The 24,759-nt window shown below is 45.1% G+C and overlaps 1 protein-coding gene across 1 annotated transcript in view; it reads left to right on the forward strand.

The window, feature by feature from the left end:
• The window catches only part of LOC144805706 (cathepsin K-like), a 57,215-nt gene that overhangs the window by 11,576 nt on the left and 20,880 nt on the right, over positions 1-24,759 (forward strand). The window contains exons 3-5 of the mRNA XM_078672210.1: positions 13,716-13,858; positions 15,813-15,995; positions 20,701-20,883. Of these exons, the coding sequence (XP_078528336.1) occupies positions 13,716-13,858; positions 15,813-15,995; positions 20,701-20,883 (509 nt within the window). The remainder of the gene's footprint in view (positions 1-13,715; positions 13,859-15,812; positions 15,996-20,700; positions 20,884-24,759) is intronic.

Genomic DNA, 24,759 nt, shown 5'->3' on the forward strand with positions numbered 1-24,759 from the left:
TGTCACGATAAACAGCTCCACTTCTCCAGCAAGGCAGGTAACATTTGTTAAGAACTTTATGCGGAGCTAAGTTTCACAAAGGGACGTGAAATAATGCATCAGAAATAACATTGAAAGATTTGAATCTACAGTGTCTAAATCGCATGGATAATATTTTCCTGTAGAAGTGCAATGATGAAAAATAGACACTAGGTGGCGCAGTTGGAAAAGAAACAAAAATACAGTACTTCAAGCATGCCCAATAATGAGGTGAATAATATCGAAATCGTAATGTTGGAAGTTCCCAAAGAAGACAGCTCCGGTGAGCGATCTCTCACCCGAGGGGAACATCAAAGCTTCTGTGGCAGTCTCAAAATCCATCCGGGTGAAAATGCATAGTGAAACAGTACCTTCCTCTTGAAGAATGCTTGGGTAGTCCGCTCGGTGTAACTGAGGGGACAAGAGCACAATAAAAGAAGGACTTAAGCACTCAGTCATGCGTAATCTCGACACTCCATGACGCTGCCGTGACAGTTGTGGACTATGATGCACGTACGAGCGCATCAACACTACGTAAACTTAACCCTTCGTGACGCTGTCGTGACCTGAGCAGAGGTGTGTCCATAGATGATGACGCATTCTACAGAACCACCGACATCGTGGTAATATTCTGTTGCGTCATCATTCAACACACAGGTGACAAAGAAGCAGGTCTTCAGCTTAATAAAACGACCGTTGGAGAATATGGTAGGCAAACCACAGTACGTTACATATAGCAACAGATTTCCAGGCATACCAGCCACGCAATGTCCATTACTGCTGTCAATGTTAAATGTACATTTACGCATAATAGGGAAGAAGTCTCAGAGTGCTAAATGTCAAATGCCACTTATGAATCTAATCAGTTGGTTGGCAGAATCAGGTCCACACAGTGCTTAATAACTTCTAACTGAAGTTTAAAACCAAGTAGGCCCCACAATGTCCAACGCTCGAAACATTCCTAAAGAAAGGATGTCTTCCGTAGGCTGTCAGATGTAAAATGACACCGGTGGGGCATCAAAAGCGTTGCTTGTCTTGTTTAAGACTCTCTTCACGGTTTACTGGCAATCATCTTTGTAGTTTCATGTTTCAAATGTAATTCCTGCACGCGTAGTTCTTTCACGATCGTCGCCACTGTTACATTGAAGAAAGTTCTTGGGGAGGTAAGCAAATCCAGTAGTCGTTGGTGTAATTAAGTAAATTTATTGGTCATAGGTTAGATAGTAGGTTAGATAGTAAAGAAGGCCCCACCGGGAGCAGCACCCAACTGCTCAGCCCCACTCACTCAAGCTGACCACACATTCAAACCATGGATACACGAACATTCTGATGACATTACACACACAGGCTGAGCAGCAGGTAAGGAGAAGACCAGAATATAACACAGTTGTTACAACGACTTGCGTTGGGGGGTGCTGGATAGTGAACTATTACAACTCCAGTCCCCGTGAATAGTAGGGAAGGTGTTGGGTAGTAAATTAAACTATTACCTATCCTAGAGCGCCCCCCAGCGCAATTCGTTGTAATGACTTGCGTTGAAAACCCTGCGTTGTAAAGGCACTGCGTGGTAAAAGTTGCGTCGTAAAGGATGTTTCCCTTTTTTATGTACTTTACACTACTCTGCATCCTCAATGTTGTCTGCATTCTTCTCTGTATCTGTTGTACCTTCCATTCCCCCTGTTTCCAATGTCCCATCCTGACATACTCTCCAGTGCCCTCTGTACTTAGTGGCATCTTCAGCCTCATGCTGCCCTCTGTGTAGTCTCTTTACCTCAGGCCTTTGATGCTAGGCCTGCTCCTGTGTTGTTAATGTACTCTTGTGCCACTGTGTCCTGAAATGTGTCCTCACTTTGTCTGTGCCCCTGAAATGCCAGCCATGCCCCTGTGCACTCTGAAGTACTCTCTGCATAAAACCTTAATTGCATCTGATACCATGTTACAGTTGCACCTAAGATGTACCCAGATTTAGGTACTTTTCTCTAGGAGCCCGCCATACTTGCGAAATCCAGCTGACACTAAATTAACTGATGACTGCCTCTTCTTCAGATGTAATTACATGACCAAGGCTTTTTTGCTGCATTACCTGGTATCAAAGGAAGAGAGATAAAAGGTGCCATACCTACTATGATATTGCAAATATTTTCCCTCCCCTATTGCTGGTGCACTTTTGTCTGCCATGCGCCAACCCACACACCTATGCCATGCGTGTACGAATATGGGAATTCTCTAAAGCATAGGTTTTGTACTGAAACTGAACCCTCCCAGCACAAAAACGATCCTTACAAACTTTTCCCACTGTGTACAGTTGTACAGTTGTACAATGCACCGCACATGCAATGTTGGGGCAATAAGAAATTAAACATTTCTCTGCATTATGCCTACCTCAAGGAGGCGTAAGGTCTTGGCGCAAAGCTCTGTCCACAAATGTTAGAAGGGACTGATTTGCATAAAACCAATGGGTGTCTGCAGGTGGACGCCTATGTACCACGCATGAAACTATTCCTAGATGTGAAGTACTGCAAAGCACAAGTTATCGTTACTCTGGGCAACTTTCCAAGGCAAATTCTGGTTTACATTGCATAGTAGCTACCACCACAAACCTTGCGCAAAGCGTTAGTAAATGTGGGCTCTAGTCACTTGTGCTATATCTCCTTTTCCTGCAGCTATATACTTGATCAAATGTCCCCAATGGCTTCCGTTAGCATTGGTACAATGGAAATAAAATATATCCACAAACATATAAGCGGTGACAATGCATCAGAATAACTTTTTAAGGCAGCAGTCAAAAGCTGGGTTTCAAATATGAAAGCAATTTGCTTTGATCTATAGTAAGCTCAGTTCAGCTGCCATATTCAGAAGACAACTATACCTGGAAGTCCTTTCTCATTGTCAATAGGCTTGTGAAGCACCAATATATAAATGGCTTCCTGTTTCACAGGAAGTGCTTAGTTGATTCCTTGTTGTAAAGCACTCTTTCACCATTTGTGGTTTAGAGATACTATATCATCAAATGTCTTTATTTCGATTCAATAAATCATAAAAGAATATTGATCATTACATAAAAACATATTTTAGTTGAGTCAAGATGGAGTCACTTGTAACTGTGGAACACCGGATTCCTGGGCAAAACATTGCATGCTTCCTTTATCACCACCAGGAGAGAATGAGAAAGCTCAATCACACTTGAAAGTGAGTAGAAGGATCATGCAGAGCTATCAGACAGAGGTTTAAAGAGACCACATTTGGAATTAACATAAGAATATTGGTGACTACAAGGGAATGGCAGATGTGAGTGATGATGGACGAATGTCCAGAGGGTGAAAATGGTCGGCTTATGCCATATAGATGTTTTATGTGACTGTTAGAACTGGGGGTCTCTAGTTGGCAATCGTATTCACCTTTGTCCAAATAGGGACCATTGCTCTAAGTGAGGATAAGGGGATTACACTCCTAGATAACCCCTGTTCATCCCCTTGGTAGCTTGGCACGAGCAGACAGGCTTATCCCAGAGGCAGTGTGTTAAGCATTTGGGAATATACACAGTGAAACACTACAGATGGACACAACACAGGTTTAAAAAAAATAAGTTTGTTTTATATAGACTTAACACAAGACCACAAACGACAAACATCCACACTACTGTACTTAAGATTGACTTAAAGATGGTAAAAGTTACTTAATTCAAGTTGGTGATAAATGCGACAAAGTTCTCAACAAAGTACCTGGATGCGTAACATAAAATGAACAAAAGGATCGTAAAAGGGGAGATGCGACGGTTCCGTGATCAGGGGGAGACGATGCGTCGCACCTCAATGCTTGCGCAGAGTAGGGGATGCGTCATGATCCTTACCGGTCCGGGGATGATGCATAGATTCTCGGCTTGCGTTCCGGTTGCGATGCGCAGGATGGCGCCTTGATGCGATGCAACAATCCTGATGCGATGCGAGAAGATGGCGCCCTTGAAGCGACGATGCGATGACGATGCAAAGACTCCCTGGCACCCTTGCAATGACTCTGCTCTTTGAAGCCGCCTCAGGCCCTGCGACATGCTTCTCCGGTGATGCGATGGCGACTCTCTCGATGGCGTCATGCTTCTCGGGTGATGCGACAGCAGACAGCTTCGACAAAGACACGCTTTCTGGGAGATGCGATGGCGGCACGCTTCTCCGGCGATGCGACGATTTCAGCTGCGATGGTGACACACTTCTTCTTGTTGCGTTGCGCTTCCAGCTCCCAGTGACACGCAGGCTTCTGCAGTTAGAATTCCCAACAAGGAAATTCAGGGGCTAGCTGGAGATGAAGTCTTTTGTCTCTAAGACTTCAGCAGTAGGCAAGCACAAATTCAAGCCCTTGGAGAATATTCTGTAAATGATGAAAGGCCTTAAAAAGTTCCTTCTCTTTTCCCTTGGCAATGAAGAAACCACTGCAGGCCAACCCAGAAAACAGCACACTGGCAGAGGGGCAGTCCAAACTCCTGCAGCTTCCTTGGTTCTTTTCCTTGGCAAAGGGTGTCTTGTTCCCAGAAGTCCAGAAGTGATCTAAAGTTCTTGGGTCTGAGTCCCAATATTTATACTGCTTTTCTCTTTGTTCTCTGAAGGCAGAGAGGCCTCTGCCTAGTCCAAACCAGTTCTTGAGCACTTTGTTTACAGGACTCCTTCTTTCCTTTCACAGTGCAGGGCAGAAACATCAGATGCCCCACAGGAGGTGGAGCCAGCATTGTGGAGGGAAGGTCCAGCCCTATGCAGGTCCCAGGTGCAACTCCTCCCTCCCATCTAGATGCAGATCTCCCTATTCACCACTAGGCTGACTCACTCTGTCTCTTGAAATCTCCCAGCCCTGTCACTCAAACTCCAGATAAGGAATACACAACCTAGCAGAGCAGGCCTGGACAGTTAGGCAAGAAAATACGTACTTCCTAAAAGTGGTATTTTCAAACACAGAATGTAAAAAAACAACTTTACTAAAATATGTATTTTATCATTCTGAGTTCAGGCATATTAAATTCGAATTTCTACCAAGTTCCCCGAGTCAGTTAGGATTATAAAATGTAATAAAATAACTGCCCATTCTGGCCTATAAAGAACAGATAGCTTTGCAATAGTGAAAAACGAAAATGGCTGTAATTCACTATTAGGACATGCTACACACACCAGGGCATGTCCTTCCTTATACTTACAATGCACCCTGCCCTTGAGCCTACCATAGGGGTGTCTGATATGAAGAAAAGAGAAGATTTAGGTACTGGCAAGTGGGTACACTTGTCAAGTCGACATTGTAGTCACAGACTGCACACAGGCCTTGCAATGGCAAGCCTGAGACGCACTTTACAAGCTGCTTCTGTGGGTGGCAAAACAAGTGCTGCAAGCCCACTAGCAGCATTTGATTTACAAGCCCTGGGCACACATGGTGCACTGTACTAGGGTCTGACAAGTAAATCAAATAACCCAATCGTGGAATCACTAATTAGTACATCAATTTAACATAGGGAGCACTTGCACTGAGGTACTAAATAGCAGTGGCACATTGCCCAAAGCATATAACCAGCAAAAACATATCAAAAACAGAGGAGGCAATCCGTAAGTATGGAAGGGAGACTAACACCAAAGATGCCAGGTCTAACAGTGACTTTAAATTATTTCTGTCTTTTGTGATAATATTTTATATATTTAAAATGTTAACTGATAATCCAACATCTTCATGTGTATGTATCCATTATAAATGTTATTAATACAAAATGTCGACACAAAATGGTCGACTGTGAAAACAATGGGAAAAATTCAAAGCAATTTACTGTTCTTGCATTTGTATAAATGGATTGTTTTCTCCGCAATCGGCATCAATTCTTTAAATGGGCAGAACTTTGGAAATTGGATGAAAAACCTGAAAAAACCCTTTTGACTCTAAAAAATATTCCTGATCTTTGTCATCACTGAGTACATACTTTTTTTTTATTTTCAGTTATTTTGTTACATCAAGACCTTATTACTCTTGATGATCCTAGTACCTGTGAAATGGATAGCTTTTAGGGAAACCCCTTGGTAAACTTGCCTGTCCGGAGAATTAGACAGCAGCCATTGCAGCTCATAATGCAGTAGGCACCAATGGTGGCTAACGAGTGTCTGTTGAAGCTGAGACTTGGCTTGTTGTTCGGTAGGCGTTGACTGTGTGTGGTGATGGCCGGTGTCGATCACAAATCCATGCATGTTTATGGCTGTCTGTGGCTCCATATTTGATATAATACAGTCTCATCTTACCCAACAATCTGCAGTTCTAGTGCTCTGGAAAGGGCGCATATGAGTGGTGTGAGGCTGGCAGTGGCATCACTAGAGGGGTGCAGGGGGTGTGAACCGCACCGGGTGACACCCTCACGTGGGGTGACACCATCTGGTTACGCTGCGTATGTAACACAGCTCTGCAGCCTCGCCTCTGCTCTGATTTCCTTTATCATCAGGAGTAACCATGAGCCTAATGAAATGTTGTGCCTCTCTGACAAGCGCAGAGGCTGCTCTCCCAGGCTCCCTGATGTCATCAGTGAGTATCACCGACGCCCCTCTGCTGGTTAGATTAGCGCAGCCGCAGTCAGTTCCTGCAGCCACCAGCACACAGTCCGCACTGTCACAGGTCAGGGTCAAAGGAAGTTACCCGACTGGGCCTCAGCTCAGAAGAACGCTTTGCTTATGTTACATTTCACAAGTGAGTGGATTGCATCATGTGAGCCCCGTGCTGCGGCCTCTGGTTGAACTGTGAAATGTAACAATAATCGGGGTTCAGTGGGCCCCTCGGGCCTCTGGGCGCCCTCTGTTGTCTTACTCTTAACTTTACCCCGGCACTTGCCAAAGACTCGTGTGCCGTGGCTTTCGGCGGGTAAGAGCCAGTTAACCTCCCTGTCTCCGTGCCTGCCCCGCTCCAGGCCTCAGTTTGTGCCAGTCATGCCAGCTGTCATCATCGAAAATGGCCTGTATGGGCAGCAGCTGTCACATGCCAGTGTACAAAGACCTGGCCATGACGTGGCACACTGCTGGGCAAAACATCTCCCCCTGAATATGTTTACCATCCCAGGTCTGCACATTCAGTGTCCGGTACCCACGGCACTCCGAGCCGGAGGACAGAGAGGTCTGTACCCGGCATGGAGCTTCTCACGAGGCAGGTAAGGGCAGCTGGGTGGGGTCTGATTCTGAATACTCGGACCCAGCTCTCGGTTGGACTCTTTGAAGTTTCACTTTAATTTTCTGCATCGTCCATTGGAATGCAAGTTTTCGGATGTTATTCGAAATTTACAATAACCAACCATATTTCTTATGATCAAAGCGACTGGAAAATGTATTTGTTTATTAAGAAATTAGAAACATCTGTCTGTAGTTTGGGTCTGCTGAGATCAGCCAAAATCGGTGGATTCTGAATTCTGGAAACGGCAGATCTGAGCTCGGTCTGTAGTGTATAGGTTGGGTCGGGCTGGTTCAGAGGCCAGTCTGACAAGGCCAGAGGGCTAGTGTTGTTGTGATGTTCTCTCCTGTGGTTTCCTCCTTCCCCTTTAAACTATGTCATCCTCCCCTTCATTCCAAGTTCTGAGAACGCATTTTACCTGTAAGATTCTTCTTGTGGCAGTTACTTGTGGCTGTGCTTGGCTGAGGTTGTAATAAACCCACTTTGCTACTCGACTACCTATCTACTCGTTTTATTGGCTTCTTCAACAACATTATACTGGCGACGAGGATGGGATAGTCAGCACGTTAGAAGATGCAAAGTATTTCACCACTCTCGATTTAGCTTCCGCTTACCATCAGGTTGAGCTAGACACTTCTTCGCAAGACCTTACCGCCTTTATTACACCAATGGGCACGTTTAGATTTAAGAGAATGCCCTTTGGCCTCGTCTCAGCTGCCTCGGTGTTCCAACGAATCATGGCCAAGATCTTAAGAGGGTTGTCAGGGGTTAAGTGCTATCAAGATGATTTGTTAATCTATGGAAGTAGTGTTCTTGAACATGATGGTCGTGTGTCTGATGTTTTGAAACGGTTAGATAGTGCTGGTATGACTTTGAAAAGAACCAAATGCAAATTTAGGGTTCAAGAGGTTAACTACCTAGGCCATTGTATCACTGGAGTTGGTGTCTTCCCAAAGAAAGAACTTGTTGAGTCTATAAGTAAAGTTAAAGAACCAACTTGTAAGGAAGAACTTCTCTCATTCTTAGGCATGGTAGAATTTTATGGGAAGTTCATTCCCAATTTTGCAAACAAAACACACAATTTGAGGAAGTTAACTGCAAAGAATGTTATATATGACTGGTCTCTGGAATGTAAGGATGAATTTGAGTGTATTAAGAAAGAGTTGAGCAAGGCCCCTTCTCTTCATGCGTTTGTTCCGGGACTACCCACTGTGATGTTCACTGATGCTAGTGATAAAGGCCTAGGTGCCATTTTGGTCCAGAAGAGGGATGGTAAAGATTACCTCATTTGTTGTTCTTCCCGTTGCCTTAGAGGGTCGGAGTCTAATTACTCCGTAATAGAGAAGGAATCTCTTGCTATATTCTGGGCCTTGAGAAAGTTCAAGAATCTTATTTGGGGAACAAAAGTGTGTGTACTATCTGATCACAAGCCTTTGAAAGAAGTTTTTTCAAAGAAAGGTCTAGATGCCATTTCCTCCAGAATCAGGAAATGGATTGTTTCTCTACAGGAATTTGAGTTTGAAGTTGATTATATTCCTGGTATTGCCAACAGATCGGCTGATTGTTTGTCTAGATTGGTTGACTGTGAGAATGATGACCAGGATGACCTTTGTGAACCGGATGAGTGTACTAATGTCTGTGAAATTACTGATGGTGCAATTGATGAAACTGAATGGAGGTTGGAGTTGGGAAAAGATGATGAAATTTCGCAAGTAATTCTTGCTTTGATGAGTAAATCTCGTCTATCTAAACCATGGTGTTTGGTTTCAGATGAGCTCTCCGTAAATGATGGTTTGTTGACTCGAGGCACTAAACTTGTTCCTCCATCTTCTCTTAGAGGAAAGTTGTTGTCTCTTGCTCATTGTGGTCACATGGGGATTGTGAAAACCAAAGAGTTTCTGCGTATGCAATTTTGGTGGCCAGGTATGGATCTTGATATTGAAAGAATGGTTAGAGAATGTTCTGAGTGTTGTTCTAGCGATAAGATTCTTAAAACCAAACAAATGCCCATGGTAAAAAGAGCCTTGCCTGGTCATCCTTGGGATGAGGTTGCCATTGACATCCTGGGTCCTTTATCTGGTGTTTCTGATACTCCTTACCTCATCGTACTTATTGATCTCTACTCTAGATGGATTGAGGTTTCTGCTGTCAGGGATATCACTTCTAATACCATCATTAAGTTCTTGGAACCTCTGTTTTATAAGGAAGGTTTCCCGAATAGTATTCTGTCCGATAATGGTCCCCAGTTCTGTTCCTCTATTTTTGTTGATTTTCTAAAAAGATGTGGTGTTACCCATAAGAGATGTTCACTCTATCATCCAGAGACTAATGGTGCTGTAGAGAGGGTCAATAAAACACTAAAAGAGTCAATCCAACTTGCTCGTGCTTCAGGTCTAAATTGGAAAACCACTCTCCAGGACAGGATAAATACATATCGCTTTGTTCCCCATTCCACTACTGGGAAGTCTCCATTTGAACTATTCAAAGGGAGGATTCCCAATACTTTGTTGTGTCCAGGGTGGATGTGTTTAAACAAAGGCCTGGTGAACAATGACTTAGGTGATTGGAGAGAAAGGGAGTTATCCAAGCAGGACGCTCGCAAATCTTACTTTGATAAAAGGAAGAGCGTAAATTTTCAAGATGTCAAAATTAGTGATTTAGTAAAAATAAAGACTCCTGTAGGACGCAAACCATGGTCTAAATATACCAATGTTAGATCTGTTATTAAAGTGTTCAAAAATGCTGTTAAGACTGATGATGGGAGAATCTGGAACAAGAGTCGTGTTGTAGTTGTTAATCCTAATTTGTCTGTTGACACAACTCAAAATGGTATAGGCTTGTGCAATAATTCATCCCTTTTTTCCAACTCTTCGTTTGACAGGTTGTCGTCTTCTTCTTCTTTAAGAAGTCAAAGGATTCGTAGTGCACCCTACTACTTGAAGGATTACGTTTAAGTTGTTTTTCTTTTGTTTATTTCTCTTTACTTGTTTTATTATAGAAGGGAGATGTGTGATGTTTTTTTTTTAATTTTTTTGTAAAGGAAGGGAGATGTGTGATGTTCTCTCCTGTGGTTTCCTCCTTCCCCTTTAAACTATGTCATCCTCCCCTTCATTCCAAGTTCTGAGAACGCATTTTACCTGTAAGATTCTTCTTGTGGCAGTTACTTGTGGCTGTGCTTGGCTGAGGTTGTAATAAACCCACTTTGCTACTCGACTACCTATCTACTCGTTTTATTGGCTTCTTCAACAACATTATAGGTCTGTAGTGTATAGGTTGGGTCGGGCTGGTTCAGAGGCCAGTCTGACAAGGCCAGAGGGCTAGTGTGACAGGTCAGTGTTTGGGACGATGTATGGGCTGTTTGTTGTGCTGTGTTGTGGTCTGGCGGGCTGGTGTATGCTAATGATATCCCAGATATTGCTACAAACTGTCTGCAGGAAGTGCTGACGCATACAGCCCCCCATGCCGTACAAAACACCTGTACAACTTGTGTTTGCAATTCCCATACTGCCCGGATTTGCTATGAGATGTGAAGACGAGGGCCACTTGATTTACCTATCAGGGTCGGTAATGCGGGCCACTTTTATTGTCGGTGTCCGGGCGGGCCTATTGTCAGTCACGGACCGAACCTGGTTGGGGTGGTGCCGTTTAGAGGCCCCCTGGAGACACGGGTGATAGAGACCCCCCCCTGTTGAAGATGTGCAAAGGTCACTGTTAGGTACCCTTAGGAGCATCAGTAAAGTTGCGCTTCTGGTCACTTTTCTGGCCAGATGGTCCTCAAAAATATAATAATCGTTGTTCTTCTGGGGAAGTCGAGACTTGTTGGGGTTTCCACTGTTCTATGACTAAGCCGCATGTTGTACTCGGCGTGTGCTGATGTTTGTTGACAGTGCTGAATCCAACATGCATTTTAGTAATGCTCTGTAGTGCCTAATACGCCCTCAAGAGTATCTAGACACTTTACAAAGTTTGTAAATAAACTGTTTTCCACACCAGATTTGGCATTGGTTCCATCGATCTCTACATCACGAAAGGAGCCTCTTCTGTTACAATTTAAATGTATGGCCTGCCGAAAATGTCTGGCACCGGTGATGTAACATACCAGACGATTTGACTGGCTTTCCAGCGCCCAGTTACCATAATTGTATTTTTGTGTTCAAGGCTGCACGCCTCGTCATGAGCTGCTGGTGCTTTTAAGCACGGATCCGAATCCGTTGTGTAACACTGTAGATTTACGGTCTTAGGGCTCGTGCCACGCGCCTCTCTGTGATATGCAGAACATGAGATAGGTTTAAGACATGGTCTGTCTCCCTTCCTCCTCGTACTCCCCACAGTGGTCAGTAAAGGTAGCGCGCGCTTGACTTTCGACCGTGCTTATGTTACATTTCACGAGTGGATTTCTTCATGTGAGCCCCGTGCTGATTGCCCACCCTGGACTCGGAGCCCCTCTAGCATGCTTGACAGACAACTAATGTCGCCGCAGAACAAGCTTGTCGTTCCTGATGTGAGAGCCGAGTGAGCAGCAATGCAAACACCTTACTCGGAATTATAATGCAAACTAAGTTTGACTTTTGGTTATTTAATAGGCTTCTCCTGTGTTTATATCCACTGCAAGGCGCACTATGTTTTTTGGTCACGTTTTCTCTGTAAAAGCCTAATTTTAGACGTTTTCTGCAACCCCATCCTGCTGGCCAGCCCCCAACACCCCCCCCCCCCCCCGCCACTCCCCATCCCTGCTGCGCTCGAAGGTGAGGGCGAGTGTGTCTTCTGTGTCTATTTAAACTTATCCTCAGTGTCGCGCGCACAAATTCAAAGCACATTTCATGAGTTTATTTCAGTCACTTTGAGAAAAGCCGAGAACTGTGAGGGAGAAACCATGAGGGGGGAGAAGGCAACGAGGAAAGGGTGAAAAGAGCAGCAGGCGGGGGAGGGGGTGCAGGCGGAGGGGGAGAAATGGTGCAGGCAGAGAGGGAGATTGTGCAGGCAGAGGGAGAGATGGTGCAGGCAGAGGGAGAGATGGTGCAGGCAGAGGGAGAGATGGTTCAGGCGGAGGGGAGATGGGGCAGGCAGAGGGAGAGATGGTGCAGGCAGAGGGAGAGATGGTGCAGGCGGAGGGGAGATGGTGTGGACAAAGGGAGAGATGGTGTAGGCAGAGGGGAGATGGTGCAGGCAGAGGGGAGATGGTGCAGGCAGAGGGTGAGATGATGCAGGCTGAGGGAGAAATGATGCAGGCAGGGAGTGAGATGGTGCAGGCAGGGGGTGAGATGGTGTGGACAAAGGGAGAGATGGTGCAGGCAGAGGGAAGATGGTGTAGGCAGAGGGGAGATGGTGCAGGCAGGGGGTGAGATGGTGCAGGCAGGGGGTGAGATGGTGCAGGCAGATGGGAGATGGTGCAGACAGAGGGAGAGATGGTGCAGGCGGAGGGGACATGGGGGTGGAGAAGGCGACGAGGAAAGGATTAAAAGACCAGCAGGCGGGGAGGGGTGCAGGCGAAGGGGGAGGAATGGTGCAGGCAGAGGGAGAGATGGTGCAGGCACAGGGAGAGATGGTGCAGGCAGAGGGAGAGATGGTGCAGGCGGAGGGGAGATGGTGTGGACAAAGGGAGAGATGGTGCAGGCAGAGGGGAGATGGTGCAGGCAGAGGGGAGATGGTGCAGGCAGAGGGTGAGATGATGCAGGTTGAGGGAGAAATGATGCAGGCAAGGAGTGAGATGGTGCAGGCAGGGGGTGAGATGGTGTGGACAAAGGGAGAGATGGTGCAGGCAGAGGGGAGATGGTGTAGTCACAGGGGAAATGGTGCAGGCAGGGGGTGAGATGGTGCAGGCAGATGGGAGATGGTGCAGACAGAGGGAGAGATGGTGCAGGTGGAGGGGACATAGGGGTGGAGAAGGTGACGAGGAAAGGATTAAAAGACCAGCAGGCGGGGGTGGGATGCAGGCGGGGGGGAGGAATGGTGCAGGCGGAGAGAGAGATGGTGCAGGCAGAGGGAAAGATGGTGCAGGCAGAGGGAGAGAGGGTGCAGGCGGAGGGGAGATGGTGCAGGCAGAGGGAGAGATGGTGCAGGCAGAGGGGAGATGGTGCAGGCAGAGGGAGAGATGGTGCAGGCAGAGGGAGAGATGGTGCAGCAGGCAGAGGGAGAGATGGTGCAGGCGGAGGGGAGGGGTGATGGTGTGGACAAAGGGAGAGATGTGCAGGCAGAGGGGAGATGGTGCAGGCAGAGGGGAGATGGTGCAGGCTGAGGGAGAGATGGTGCTGGCTGAGGGAGAGATGGTGCGGGCAGGGGGTGAGATGGTGCAGGCAGAGGGGAGATGGTGCGGACAGAGGGAGAGATGATGCAGGCAGAGGGGGCATGGTGCAGGCAGAGGGTGAGTTGGTCCGTCCGGTAAGTTGTGAGGGGGTGACACCATGAGTTACTCGCAACGGGTGACACCAACCCTAGTGACGCCACTGGAGGCTGGTTCACCACATAAATGTACATAGACTTCACTGCTGAGGCTTTCACTGCTAAATTGATTGCACGTTGATTAAATTTTACAGAGAGGAAGTATGAGAGCAAAGAAGAAGAGGTAATTCGCCGAGAAAGGTGGGAGGAGACCTGGAAGAAGGTCAAGGAGCACAACAAGCTGGCGGACAAAGGCAAGAACAGCTACCGGATGGCCTTGAACCACTTTGCGGACCGGGTGAGATCAGCTTGCTTGAAGTATTCACTACAAAATGTAGAGCCTTCAAAGGAGTGTAAACAAACATCGAGAAAGATAAAGTGGCAATACTGACCCTTGATATAAAAAGTCCTACACAGTGAAGTGTCTCTTGGGGGACTAGTGCAGAACAAAATGCCTGGTGCAAAGCTGAATAAGGTGCTTACGGTGATGGAGAGGCATTTCATTTCATTCATGTGCTTAGTATTGGATGGTCTTCCTGAAACCCATCACATTTGACTTTAACTGTCTACATGCCTTGTTCATGTGGCCAGCTCATGAACACATCTGATATTCCAGAGTGAGGATTTGAAAAGGGAAGATCCGTCTAGAATGATCTAGTCATTTTTTTGAACTTGTACCACTGAAATGTCTACCTTCAATGCAAAGTCTGACCAGGGAAAAATAAGAATCTATTTCTATTGAAGCACTAGAAGACAGAAATGCTCCTGGGTGGGACAATGGCCACTGAATGAGGAGCAGGGTGGTGGGATGGACAGTAAAGCCATCCAATCATGAGCAATGGGTGACCCAAAGCCCATTCTATGGCACTCAGTATGAGTTGGCCAAGAAATACAGATATGCACAGTAACTGCAATGCGCGCGTTGTAAACATTTTGCAGTCCGAAGGAAAGGGTGTGACGACTACTCATGTGACTCCTCATGTGACTGTAGACAATCGAATGGTCTGTGCCTGCCCTGAGCAGGCACTAACCATCTCAAAAGCATAACAGTCCATTTTGAAAAGCTTCCCTTTGTCCCTGCCTACACCACATTGCCCATCAATGCCCATGTGTGAAACCCAGCTTATGAAAATGAACATGTCCCTGTACACTAATTTGATTTGATTTGATTTTAATATTTATAGAGCGCGCGATTGCCCATGGGCGTCTTGGCGCTATGTGCCATAGTAAACCAGTTAGCTTCTATTTGGGGTTAAAAACTTGCAGACCGAGAACAACCAAGTGTTTATCTCTTTTCTAAAAGAGAGCAAGGAGGGGTTGTTTTTAATTGACATTGGGAGCAAGTTCCAAATCCTAGCTGCATGCAGTCTGAAACCTCTCCCACCCCACCGAACCTGATTAAATCTAGGCACCTGAATCATTTTTTGATGTCTGGATCTGAAGGATCTGAGGGCTAGTACCATTTCAAATGACTTTTCAGGAACTGACAACTAGTTCCATGAAGGACTTTATATGTCAGACACAGGGATTTGAATTGAACTCTTTTACCAATTGGCAGCCAGTGAAGACCTCTCAATCTGTGCGCTACTGGTTCAAACTTTGGAATCTCTAGCACCAGCCTGGCTGCTGCATTTTGTAGACGTTGTCGTGTTGCTAGCTGCTTGGCCTGAATCCCCGCATAAAGCGCGTTTCCAAAGTCCAACCTAGACAGCGCCAGTGCTGTAACCACTGTCTTGTGCGAATCTTGGGGAATGAATGGTAAGAGTTTTCTGATTGTTTTAAGAATGTACCAGATGCACTGCACTGGTTTAGTACATCCTGAGCTAGGAAGAAAAGGCATGGCCCAGTCATCTGCCTTCCTATCTGCATTTCCGTCTAGTCAACTGTCTGTCCATCCTTCAGTCCATCCATCGAACCATTCATCCATCTGTGTATTCCATCCATCCATCCTTTAGTCCTACTATCCATTCACCCAACCACCCATCCGTCCACCAATACACCATTCACACATTTATCTGTTTCTGTCTGTTCATCTATCCATCCACCCTTCCGCTTCTCTCCTTTTCTGTAGATCATCATTTCCTTTCTTTCACATTTTCTCCCACTAATTCCTTCCCTTCTATTCGGTTCATTTCTCATTTAATTTCTTTCTGTCATTGTCTCTTTTATCCCCTACACTCTGCCTCCTTCGCTTCTTTCCCTTTCTCCCTCTCTCACTTACTCTCTCTTATATTTGTTTTTGATCCTTGCAGACTTCAAACGAGCTGAAATCCATGTCTTGCCTGAGAATTCCAGCAGTGATGCAGGGCGGTACATCGAAGTACAGCGGCGTGAGCCTGTCGTCACTGCCGCCGAACGTGGACTGGCGGGACCAGAAATGCGTCACCGCCGTCAAGGACCAAGGACGCTGCGGCTCCTGCTGGGCGTTTGCAGCGGTATGAATGAATTAATGAATGAATGAATGAATAATTTATATAGCGCGAACAAATTCCCGGCACGTTTCTGGCCGGGGCCTGCTTTACGTCTGTGTGACAGGGGCGGCCGCTTTAAAACAAATGAAATGTGTGTGCGACAGGGGTAATGGAGGGATGAGGGGCACTTCTGCTGGGTGACAGTGAGGAAATCTGAGGAGGAGGTCATGGGGAGTCACCAATATGTTTGTCACACCAGGTGCCACCAGCACTAAAGCCGGCCCTGTTTGTGGCATATCCGAAATCCTGTGTTTTGGAAATGCAACTGAGTAACAAGTGTCCAGATGCTTTCTTGCCGGTTGGTCTTTCTATTGGCACCTGGCGTGCTTGAGGGCAAAGGAGGGTTGACATCCTTCTCACCGAGCCTTCATTTCTGTGGTGTCTGCTCCCACCTTCAGATTGTTTGTAAAATCCCAGCATTCCCAATTACTTCCACAGACCTGCCTTCAATTATTCCTTATTCCTTAGAAAAATGTTCCTAACCATTCACCTCAATGGGATTACCCTCTCCAAACACCTGACGTCACTCTGGTGGATGGGAGGTTGTGAGGCAGGAATTGACTTTATCATGACCACCGTGTGACGGTGGGCATCACACTGGGGCTAAAACCCTAAATGCCACAATCCAGAGGCTTTCCCCATCAGACGCGCGGCTCCTTGCCTGTCCCCAGAAGGTACCTAGGGGTCATTATTGACCAGGCCTAAGCTTTTGGAGGGCCCCACGCCTCTACTCCAACATTTATTGATACTTCTAAAGCAAGGCTGCCTTATTAATGACAAATTCAGCTAACATGGCTAATACCACTAGATACTACGAGAACCCATCCTATGTAGTGCCCCAGTATAGATTTCTGACCTCGGCCCAGTAAAACCTTTTGATAGGTCTTTATAGCTTGGAGCCTGTGCAGGTGCACTTAGGTAACAGGGTTACACCACTCCACAGCTCTTGTGGGTTTCTAGTGTGGGGTGTCATTTTTGACAGACCCCACCACCACGAGACAGGTTTTTTGTCTGGTGAAGGCCACTCCCACAGACTGTGACTGGATTAGAACAATGCTTCCTGCTGTTACTCTGTTTTCTTCAGGAAGTACCATTACCCAACTGAAGAACACTTAGCTGAAAACACACACGGACAGACTCAAATTCAACACATAACTTGTGGTGCAATGTTGACTGCACAGTTTTGTTTTTTGAGATCTATAACAAGTTGCATAATACATCTTTTAGTAAGATACAAAATACTATCAACAATACACAGAGGCAAAGAGCAGAATAAGAGAGCAATAAAAAAGCACTAGGAGAGAGGGTGCATTGTCCAATTCAGAATAAAAATCCTAGTTACCTAGTGTTGGCCTCCCACCTCCTGCAGATCATTTAATAATTTAGGGGCTGATTACGATGTGTTAGGAGACCGCTGCGAGCATCAGTTGGAGCCATTCCTACCACATCATAATCAACCCGTCGGATTCCTTTCGAACCAACCCATTAGGATGGAGTCGGTTGGTAAGGAATCCAACCGGTCATTTCGACTGGCTTCCGACAGGCTAGGAGAAATCCCAAGGGTTCTAGAGAGATTACAATGTCGGATTCTGACAGCCTTTCCGTGCCGCCCTTTCCAACACAGGAAGTCTGTCAGAAGTCAACTTTGGGGGACCCTTTGGGCCCCCATGGGTGTACGGCCTCCAGTCGAAGGCCAAGGAGGCACCTATAGTGCCCCCCTGTTGATCACTGCACCCCGTGGCAGGCACCTTCAGGGGCCAGCCACGATGTGCAGGGATGAACTGCACCTCTTCTCTTTACAATGAGAGCATGTATTCCGGTCAAGATGGATGCTCCCATTGTAATGAATATGAGTGTGACCGAACAGTGTGTTTTGAGAGCTGGAGTCTTTGGTTGCTTTCATGAATTTAAATTGGGCCATCCCAGCAGTGATGATGGGCTACGGTCTAGAAAAAGAATTTAAGTTCATCCATCAGGCAACAGCAGTCAGATATGCATGAAAATGTGCAGTTCTGGAAGTAGGAATGTGCAAAATTCATATGAAATTTCAGAAAAATTAAGCGAAATTAAGTGAAACACAAATTTGCCATTTTGTGCTATATTTTGGCACTGTATATATCCTTGTGTCTAAGTTGAACTCGATTCTGCACTTTGCGTTAAAAGCATAGCACAAAAAACTCATCTGGATAAAACGTTCTGCCTAATCACATTGATCTGGTGCTCCTTCAATAGGAATTTTAACTGCAATTACGGCAAGTTGCATTATTGCATAATCTCGAAGTATTTCATTTGAAAAGCGTAATGAAAAATGCCGGAAATTTTGTGAATTTCAATGTAAATTGAATTTTTTTCCGCTTAGTTGGCAGAAACAATATTCGATAAAGAGACCGCAATTTGTTTATCGTTGGCAATGAACAACAGGGTAAAGCTAAAACTACAAATAAACTCTGCCAAAGTGATAACATAGATACTGAAGAGAGTGGGGCTGAGTGAAGATCCCTGTGGTACCCACAGAGCAGAGATCTGGATTGTTAACAGATGGATGACAAGACTATGGATTGGGTGCGATCTTTCAGCTAAGAACATAGTCAGTCCAGAGCTTTATCCTCCATGCCTCAATCGAGAAGCCTCTGACAGAGAATGTTTTGAGAGACAGTGTCAAAGGCAGCATGCAGGTCAAGAAGAACCGACGTTGCACTGGCGCCTTTCTCCAGAAGCTTCCAGATGATGTTGTCAATGAAAGTGAGGCAACGTCAGTGCTGTAGAGCAAGCTGAAGCCAGCCTGGTGGTTGGCCAGAAGGTGACTGGATTCAGTAAAATCTGAAAGCTAAGCATTTACCTCTTCTTCCAGAAACTTTGGTGGAAGAGGACCAAAACAGGGTGAGGATTAGCCAACACTGCAGGTTATCAACAGGCTTCTTCAGGGCTGGAATGATTAGTGCCTCTTTCCAGGCTCAAGGAGAAGTAGCAGGAGACAGAGAATTATAACACAAGGAAAAATGTTGTGGAGTTAGGAGCCAGACTGAAGGCCAAACATGGGTGTCCGCAGGCTTTTTTTCTGGGGGCACATAATTTTAACCTCAATAGCGGCACTGACGTTTCGGCATGCAGTGACGTCATCTCAATACTGACAGCACGATCTTTAATCTTTGTTTTAAAGGGCAAGCGAAAAATCCAGGGGGAGGGGGCAAGCGCCCCTCACCCCATTCCCCTCTCTGTGGATACCCATACAGACCAAGGATGACTGGGGTCGTCTGGAGAACTAAATCTTGTAGTGGGAATGGGGGTTTGTAAATAATACAAACTCACCTGGCATAACTGAGAACAGAGGAGGCCCTGGGTAGGATAGAGGTCATTGAATTGACAAAGGCTGATGGTAGACTCCAGCTACTGGAAGAACTAGAAATCTTTCAAATGTTTCCTCAAAATAAAAAAGACCTGAAGTCACAATTTCCTATGAGGGGGGAACAGAGGAGGTGGAAGAATAGGGGGAGAAAAGTCTTTGCACAATATCAAAGTTTCTCGACGAGAATTCTTTGAGCTCTGTGCGAGCTTTCCTGCAGAGTTTCTTTAACAAATTCAAAGCATTTTCAATTAAGCAGGTTTCTTGATGGGGCCATCCTCCAGTACAAAGAACAGGTTTGTTTACAAAGAGGGATGCAATAAAGGGGGAACATCCATTACGACGCAGTGTTTAAACCGCACTACCGTTACAACGCTGGTTTTACAACGCAAGTCGTTACCACAACTTGCGCTGGAGGGCGCTCTAGGCTAAGGAATAGTAGATTTACTATTCCAACACCTTCCCTACTGTACGTAGGCTGGTGTTGGAATAGTAAATCTTACTATTCCTAAGTCCAGCACCCAGACTTGCGTTGTAAAACCAGCGTTGTAATGGTAGTGCGGTGTAAACGCCGGGTTGTATTGACATACAACCCAATAAAGGGCATTGATAAACCTGTTTTTAAAATGATGCTCCATCTCATCAATAGTGTTGGGCCAGTGCTGGGATTTACATGAACAGTAGTCAGGTGGAGGATTAGTAATGCAGGAATTGGCTCAAAATCAGTGGAAATCTGTGAAGTTTCACACTGGAGGTCCACATGCCAGGCCTACAACTTGTGAAGGCTAGAAAATAGTGAAGTGACACCGGCCAGAATCAATCATTAGAGTACCAACCACTGTGTGACCAGGAGATAGATGAGGTCTCTCCACTAAGCTTGGGAGGTTCTACTGTTGAGCCAATGTACAGAGCCATCCCAGGCTGCTCTACTGAAGAAGTCACCTGTGCATCAAGGGATTAATGAAGCTGGTGCAGAGGCTGAAGAGTGAAATGTGCTGCAACAGATCCTTCAAATTCTCCAGAAGATATAATGCTAAGGCTTTCTTTACAAGTACCCTATTGTCTTACAACTAATGGACAAACATCTGCTCGCCTGGTGGTGCAATAGCAAAAGGCATGGAGATTACTGCACTAGGGCAGTTACCGTGAGCGATAACTTCTGAACTCAAGAAATTCCCCATTAAATTTTGGCAGGACAAACCTATTGAAACTTAAAGGCATTAAAAAGTCTGGTAATTACTGGCACATGCAACTTTTTGTGGAGGAAGCCCAAAATGTGTTTCTATGATCCTTCGGGTCCTAAATGTGTGTTTTCTACACCCATAGGTTGGAGCCCTTGAATCTCGCCATTGCATAAAGACCGGGGAACTGTTCGAGATGAGCGAACAAGAGCTTGTCGACTGCGATGACTCCGATGGCGGCTGCTGCGGCGGGTTTCCATACTCTGCCTTTATGTACATTTCCCAGCATGGCATAATGCCCTCTAATAAATACAAATACAAAGGACATGTAAGTACTTTGTGGTTTATATCAATTCGACCATATAATTGCATTATAATCATCTGTCATCAAAGTTCACATCTGTAAAATGATCTGTGCATTATATTCACTTTGTCACTTGCTGAAGTTAGAAAAGATGTCTTCTTTTCTGACAAGAATATCATTGGTGTTTTTATGTTGTTTCTAATACTGTTCTTTCCCTTAAATGTGTACGTTTGTAGATTTTATTGGAAGATTTCTTCTCAATACTTTCCCTTCAGAGTCCATTGAAAACCCCAAATACAGCATATGAATCATCTGCTGTGATAAAAGAAATAAAGAAAAAGCCAATAAACAGATTTACAAAAACAAGTAATCCAAAAGATTCACAGGATATTGAGCATAAACATTTTTTTTATCCCCAAACTGACCCAAGCTACCTATGATTTTGCATTTCACATTGATCTGATTGTCTGATAGTTGATAAAATGACTGGCAGTAAAATAAATTGTTTAATTACCTTTTCTGGCCCATATCCTTGAGACCATTTCTGATCACCATGTAATGGCTAAGGCCTGTGTATATTTTTTTAACTCTGTTTCATGGTTTTATTGACACTGTTTTATTCTATTGGTTAGCTTACTTCCCAAAAATGGATTTCAAAAGACTTTTGGCCTTATTATGAGTTTGGCGGTCTTGGAACGTGCCAGCGCTCTGCTTCAAGCCCGCCAAACCCATATTGAGATGGCCTGCCGGATTCCGACTGGAATCCATGTGGAGGGGTTCTGCTGCAGTTGGCCCACGGCGGTGTTGTGCTAAGGCTCATTTGTGAGTCTAAGCAGGGCACCGCAATGGGAACACCATTACATGTTCCTGCACGGCATGGACTCTGAAGTCCATGCCATGTAGGAACTGGGGGTGCATACAGACAGGGGGCACACCATGTGCCCCCGCTGCATGCATCCCCTGGCACAGAGGCAACAGGAGGCACTGTAGGGCCTCCTTAGTTTCTTCACGCCCACATTTTTTATACCGGGCTCACCACCATGATAACTGTGTCGGTGTGAAAACTTGTAATATGCTTGGCGGTGTCGCAGCGGCACTGCCAGCATGTTACAGCATCACACCACTGTGCCACCGCTGAGGGATCCCGGATCCCCAGTGGTACCAGTGGTCCAGTGGCGGTCTGACAGCCATAGTCAGAACATGGAAGGTGGAATGCATGCCTACGGCGGTTCCAGGTGCTTGGAACTGGCTCTTAATGTGTATCTGATGCTCGGCACCGGCCCTTAATTGTAAACACTGCACTTATGACAGTCTGCCATTAGAGATGAACAGAACAACAGTTGTTTATTAATACAATGTACTTACAAAAGTGTTAATACCTGCTTCCCCATTCATTCCTTCAGTGGTGGCTCTTCCTCTAAGCTGTAGGAGTACCGCCCCACTGCTATGTTATTATTGTTTTTTGTTTTTTTTCTTGTTCGGTGCTGGGTTAGAGGCACAGAGTGAGGAGTGGTTTGTACACTCCAAGTGCCCATGACTGCTTGACCGGCCGTCTTAGCCTGGCCCAACATTCTAGCACACTTTGCATGTTCCCCACCAGCTTCATTACACAGCCTTGTGGGAAACATGCCCAGGCCCCAGGCTCCATCTGAGCGATGGTCAACCATAATGCTGCATTTCAGCGTTGTGATTAGCCACTTGCAGGTGAGAGAGATGGTTAGTAGTTGTTTTGTACCATCATTGGCAGTGATGGCAGGGGCGATGGTTGATATAAGCTGCAGATGCCACCTGGTCGGAGCCATAGCACTTATTATTTTATAAAGTAAGCACAGTATGGTTATCACTTGCACTATCACTTACTGAAAGCCTCCTGGTGATGTCTTTTTTACCAGATTTCAGATGAGGCTGCTACTTTTGTTACAGCCAGAGTCCCCAAGTACTAATCATTAATGCAGATCACATACCTGATATCCCATGATGCCTCTGTATCTGTCCAAACTTTTTAAAGGGACTTGGATTCACAGAGGCATATTATGGAGTTAGGAAGGCTGGACTCTGTACTTGAAGGTTGGAAGTTCACAAGTGTCATGGGGTTCTCTCCAGAAAGGTGCACTAGTTCACAGAGTCAGATCCACTAAAAGATTCACTAAAAGGTTACTTGGAAATCAATTGTGTAAATATGTTACATATATACTTCACTAACAAAAACTAGGTGTCTGTTACGTAGAGACCTCAAAAGCAGTATTGTGATATCTTAAGGTTTATCAGCATTTAAGTACTGGTATCAACAAGCCCTCTATGTCTTTCTTCTGAAATTACTTGATGTTAACTGACTCTGTGTTATGTATGTAATAAGTTTATCACATCTGGAACAGGCTTTGCTAACATACATGCTCTCGCATATGCATAGTTCCATAACAATTACCTTTTGCAAGTAATGAACAACACTGAAACATTTATGTGTTTGCCATCAAAAACCTCTTACCAAGTTCAACAAAGATTGGTGTGATATTGTTTGTATTTGCAGTAATTCATCTACATATATGAAAAAGTTGTGTGATGACCTGTCAAAATCAGTACCTGAGCTGAAGTGCTTCCCTGTAAGAGATCCTTGCCATTTGCTAGATGGTATTCTGATAGCATCTTTACAATCTTCAGAGTTAATGAAGATTGCTGTGGACTCTGTAGTCCATTCTGGTGCATTGTTTTGTTATGCGCAGGAACTATAACCAAATATTTCTCATTTTGTGCTTTGTGTGGCATCAAAGAAAGAGTCATCCCAACTGTGTCATTTAGGCCAGTGCTTCTCAGTCTTAAAGACCTTGAATGCTATATTATCCATGTGGCGACTGTTTACTGAATTCTTTGCTCAGTGAAGGCAAGATATGTGAGGATCTTTGGTAGCATATGGATAGTGATGTGAAAAAAGTACACTCTACTGTATTCTTAAATTTTTACAGGAAAACATGACTGCTTTAGTGGAGATGATAAAAACACTAGAGTCTGAAAACACCTTTGTCTAACAAGTGTTCAGCGTAATTGGTGTAGATGTGAAACTTTTCCTTGAGTTTTGGCAGGGCGACACTTTTGGTTACTTTGGCACTGCAACAAGTTCCAAGTTGGAATTCTTGCCACTTGGTAAGCAAAGAAATGTTGAGGAGCAATTCAGGAAATTTTATTTTACAGTGCAAGAGAAAAGGATTGCAGTGATGCATAGAAATGTCTCTTCGCCAACCATGGCATTTGAAGTAAATGAATCCTGAGGTACTCTACTCAACTCCTAGTTCCCTTTTTGAATGGGAATTTTCTTCGGACTTTGAAAAGTACTGATAATTTTTGACCTCTTCAATAACTGAGGGCATATGTGCCCAGTTCAATGCATATGTTGCAAAACCTGTCACAGGGAATCGTAATCTTCAGGTGCACCAGTATTAACATGGAAAGCTTTGTCAGTGGCTAGAGTTAGCAAATTGTGTATTGGCTGTTTTGGTGTTGCCCGTCTCAAGTGCCAATGTTGAGAGGACCTTTTCAGAGATAAACATTTACATGGGAAAGAAAGAGCGAGTGCACATGACCAAAGACTCACTAAAGAAGTATTGTATATTGTACTACAATAAGTTTGATTAGTAAAAAATGTATTTGGACCTCATATACCCTGTACGCACACTGTCTAAACACATGCAGATTCCATAAACACCCGGAAAACACTGTGTCTGTTGGTTTTAATGGATCAAAAATTCGTAACCACTGATAACCACTGTTTTTTAAACATATTGAAAACACTGAGAAAACCCTACCAGAATTTACCAAAAAAAGAAACTGAAAACAGGAAAGCCTACATTGCAGTAATATCTGAAAGAGACTGTAGTTATAGATTCCCTACCGTTAGAATTACCCCAA

This window comes from Lissotriton helveticus, chromosome 1_2, assembly GCF_964261635.1.
Source record: "Lissotriton helveticus chromosome 1_2, aLisHel1.1, whole genome shotgun sequence".
Classification (NCBI taxonomy): Eukaryota; Metazoa; Chordata; class Amphibia; order Caudata; family Salamandridae; genus Lissotriton; species Lissotriton helveticus.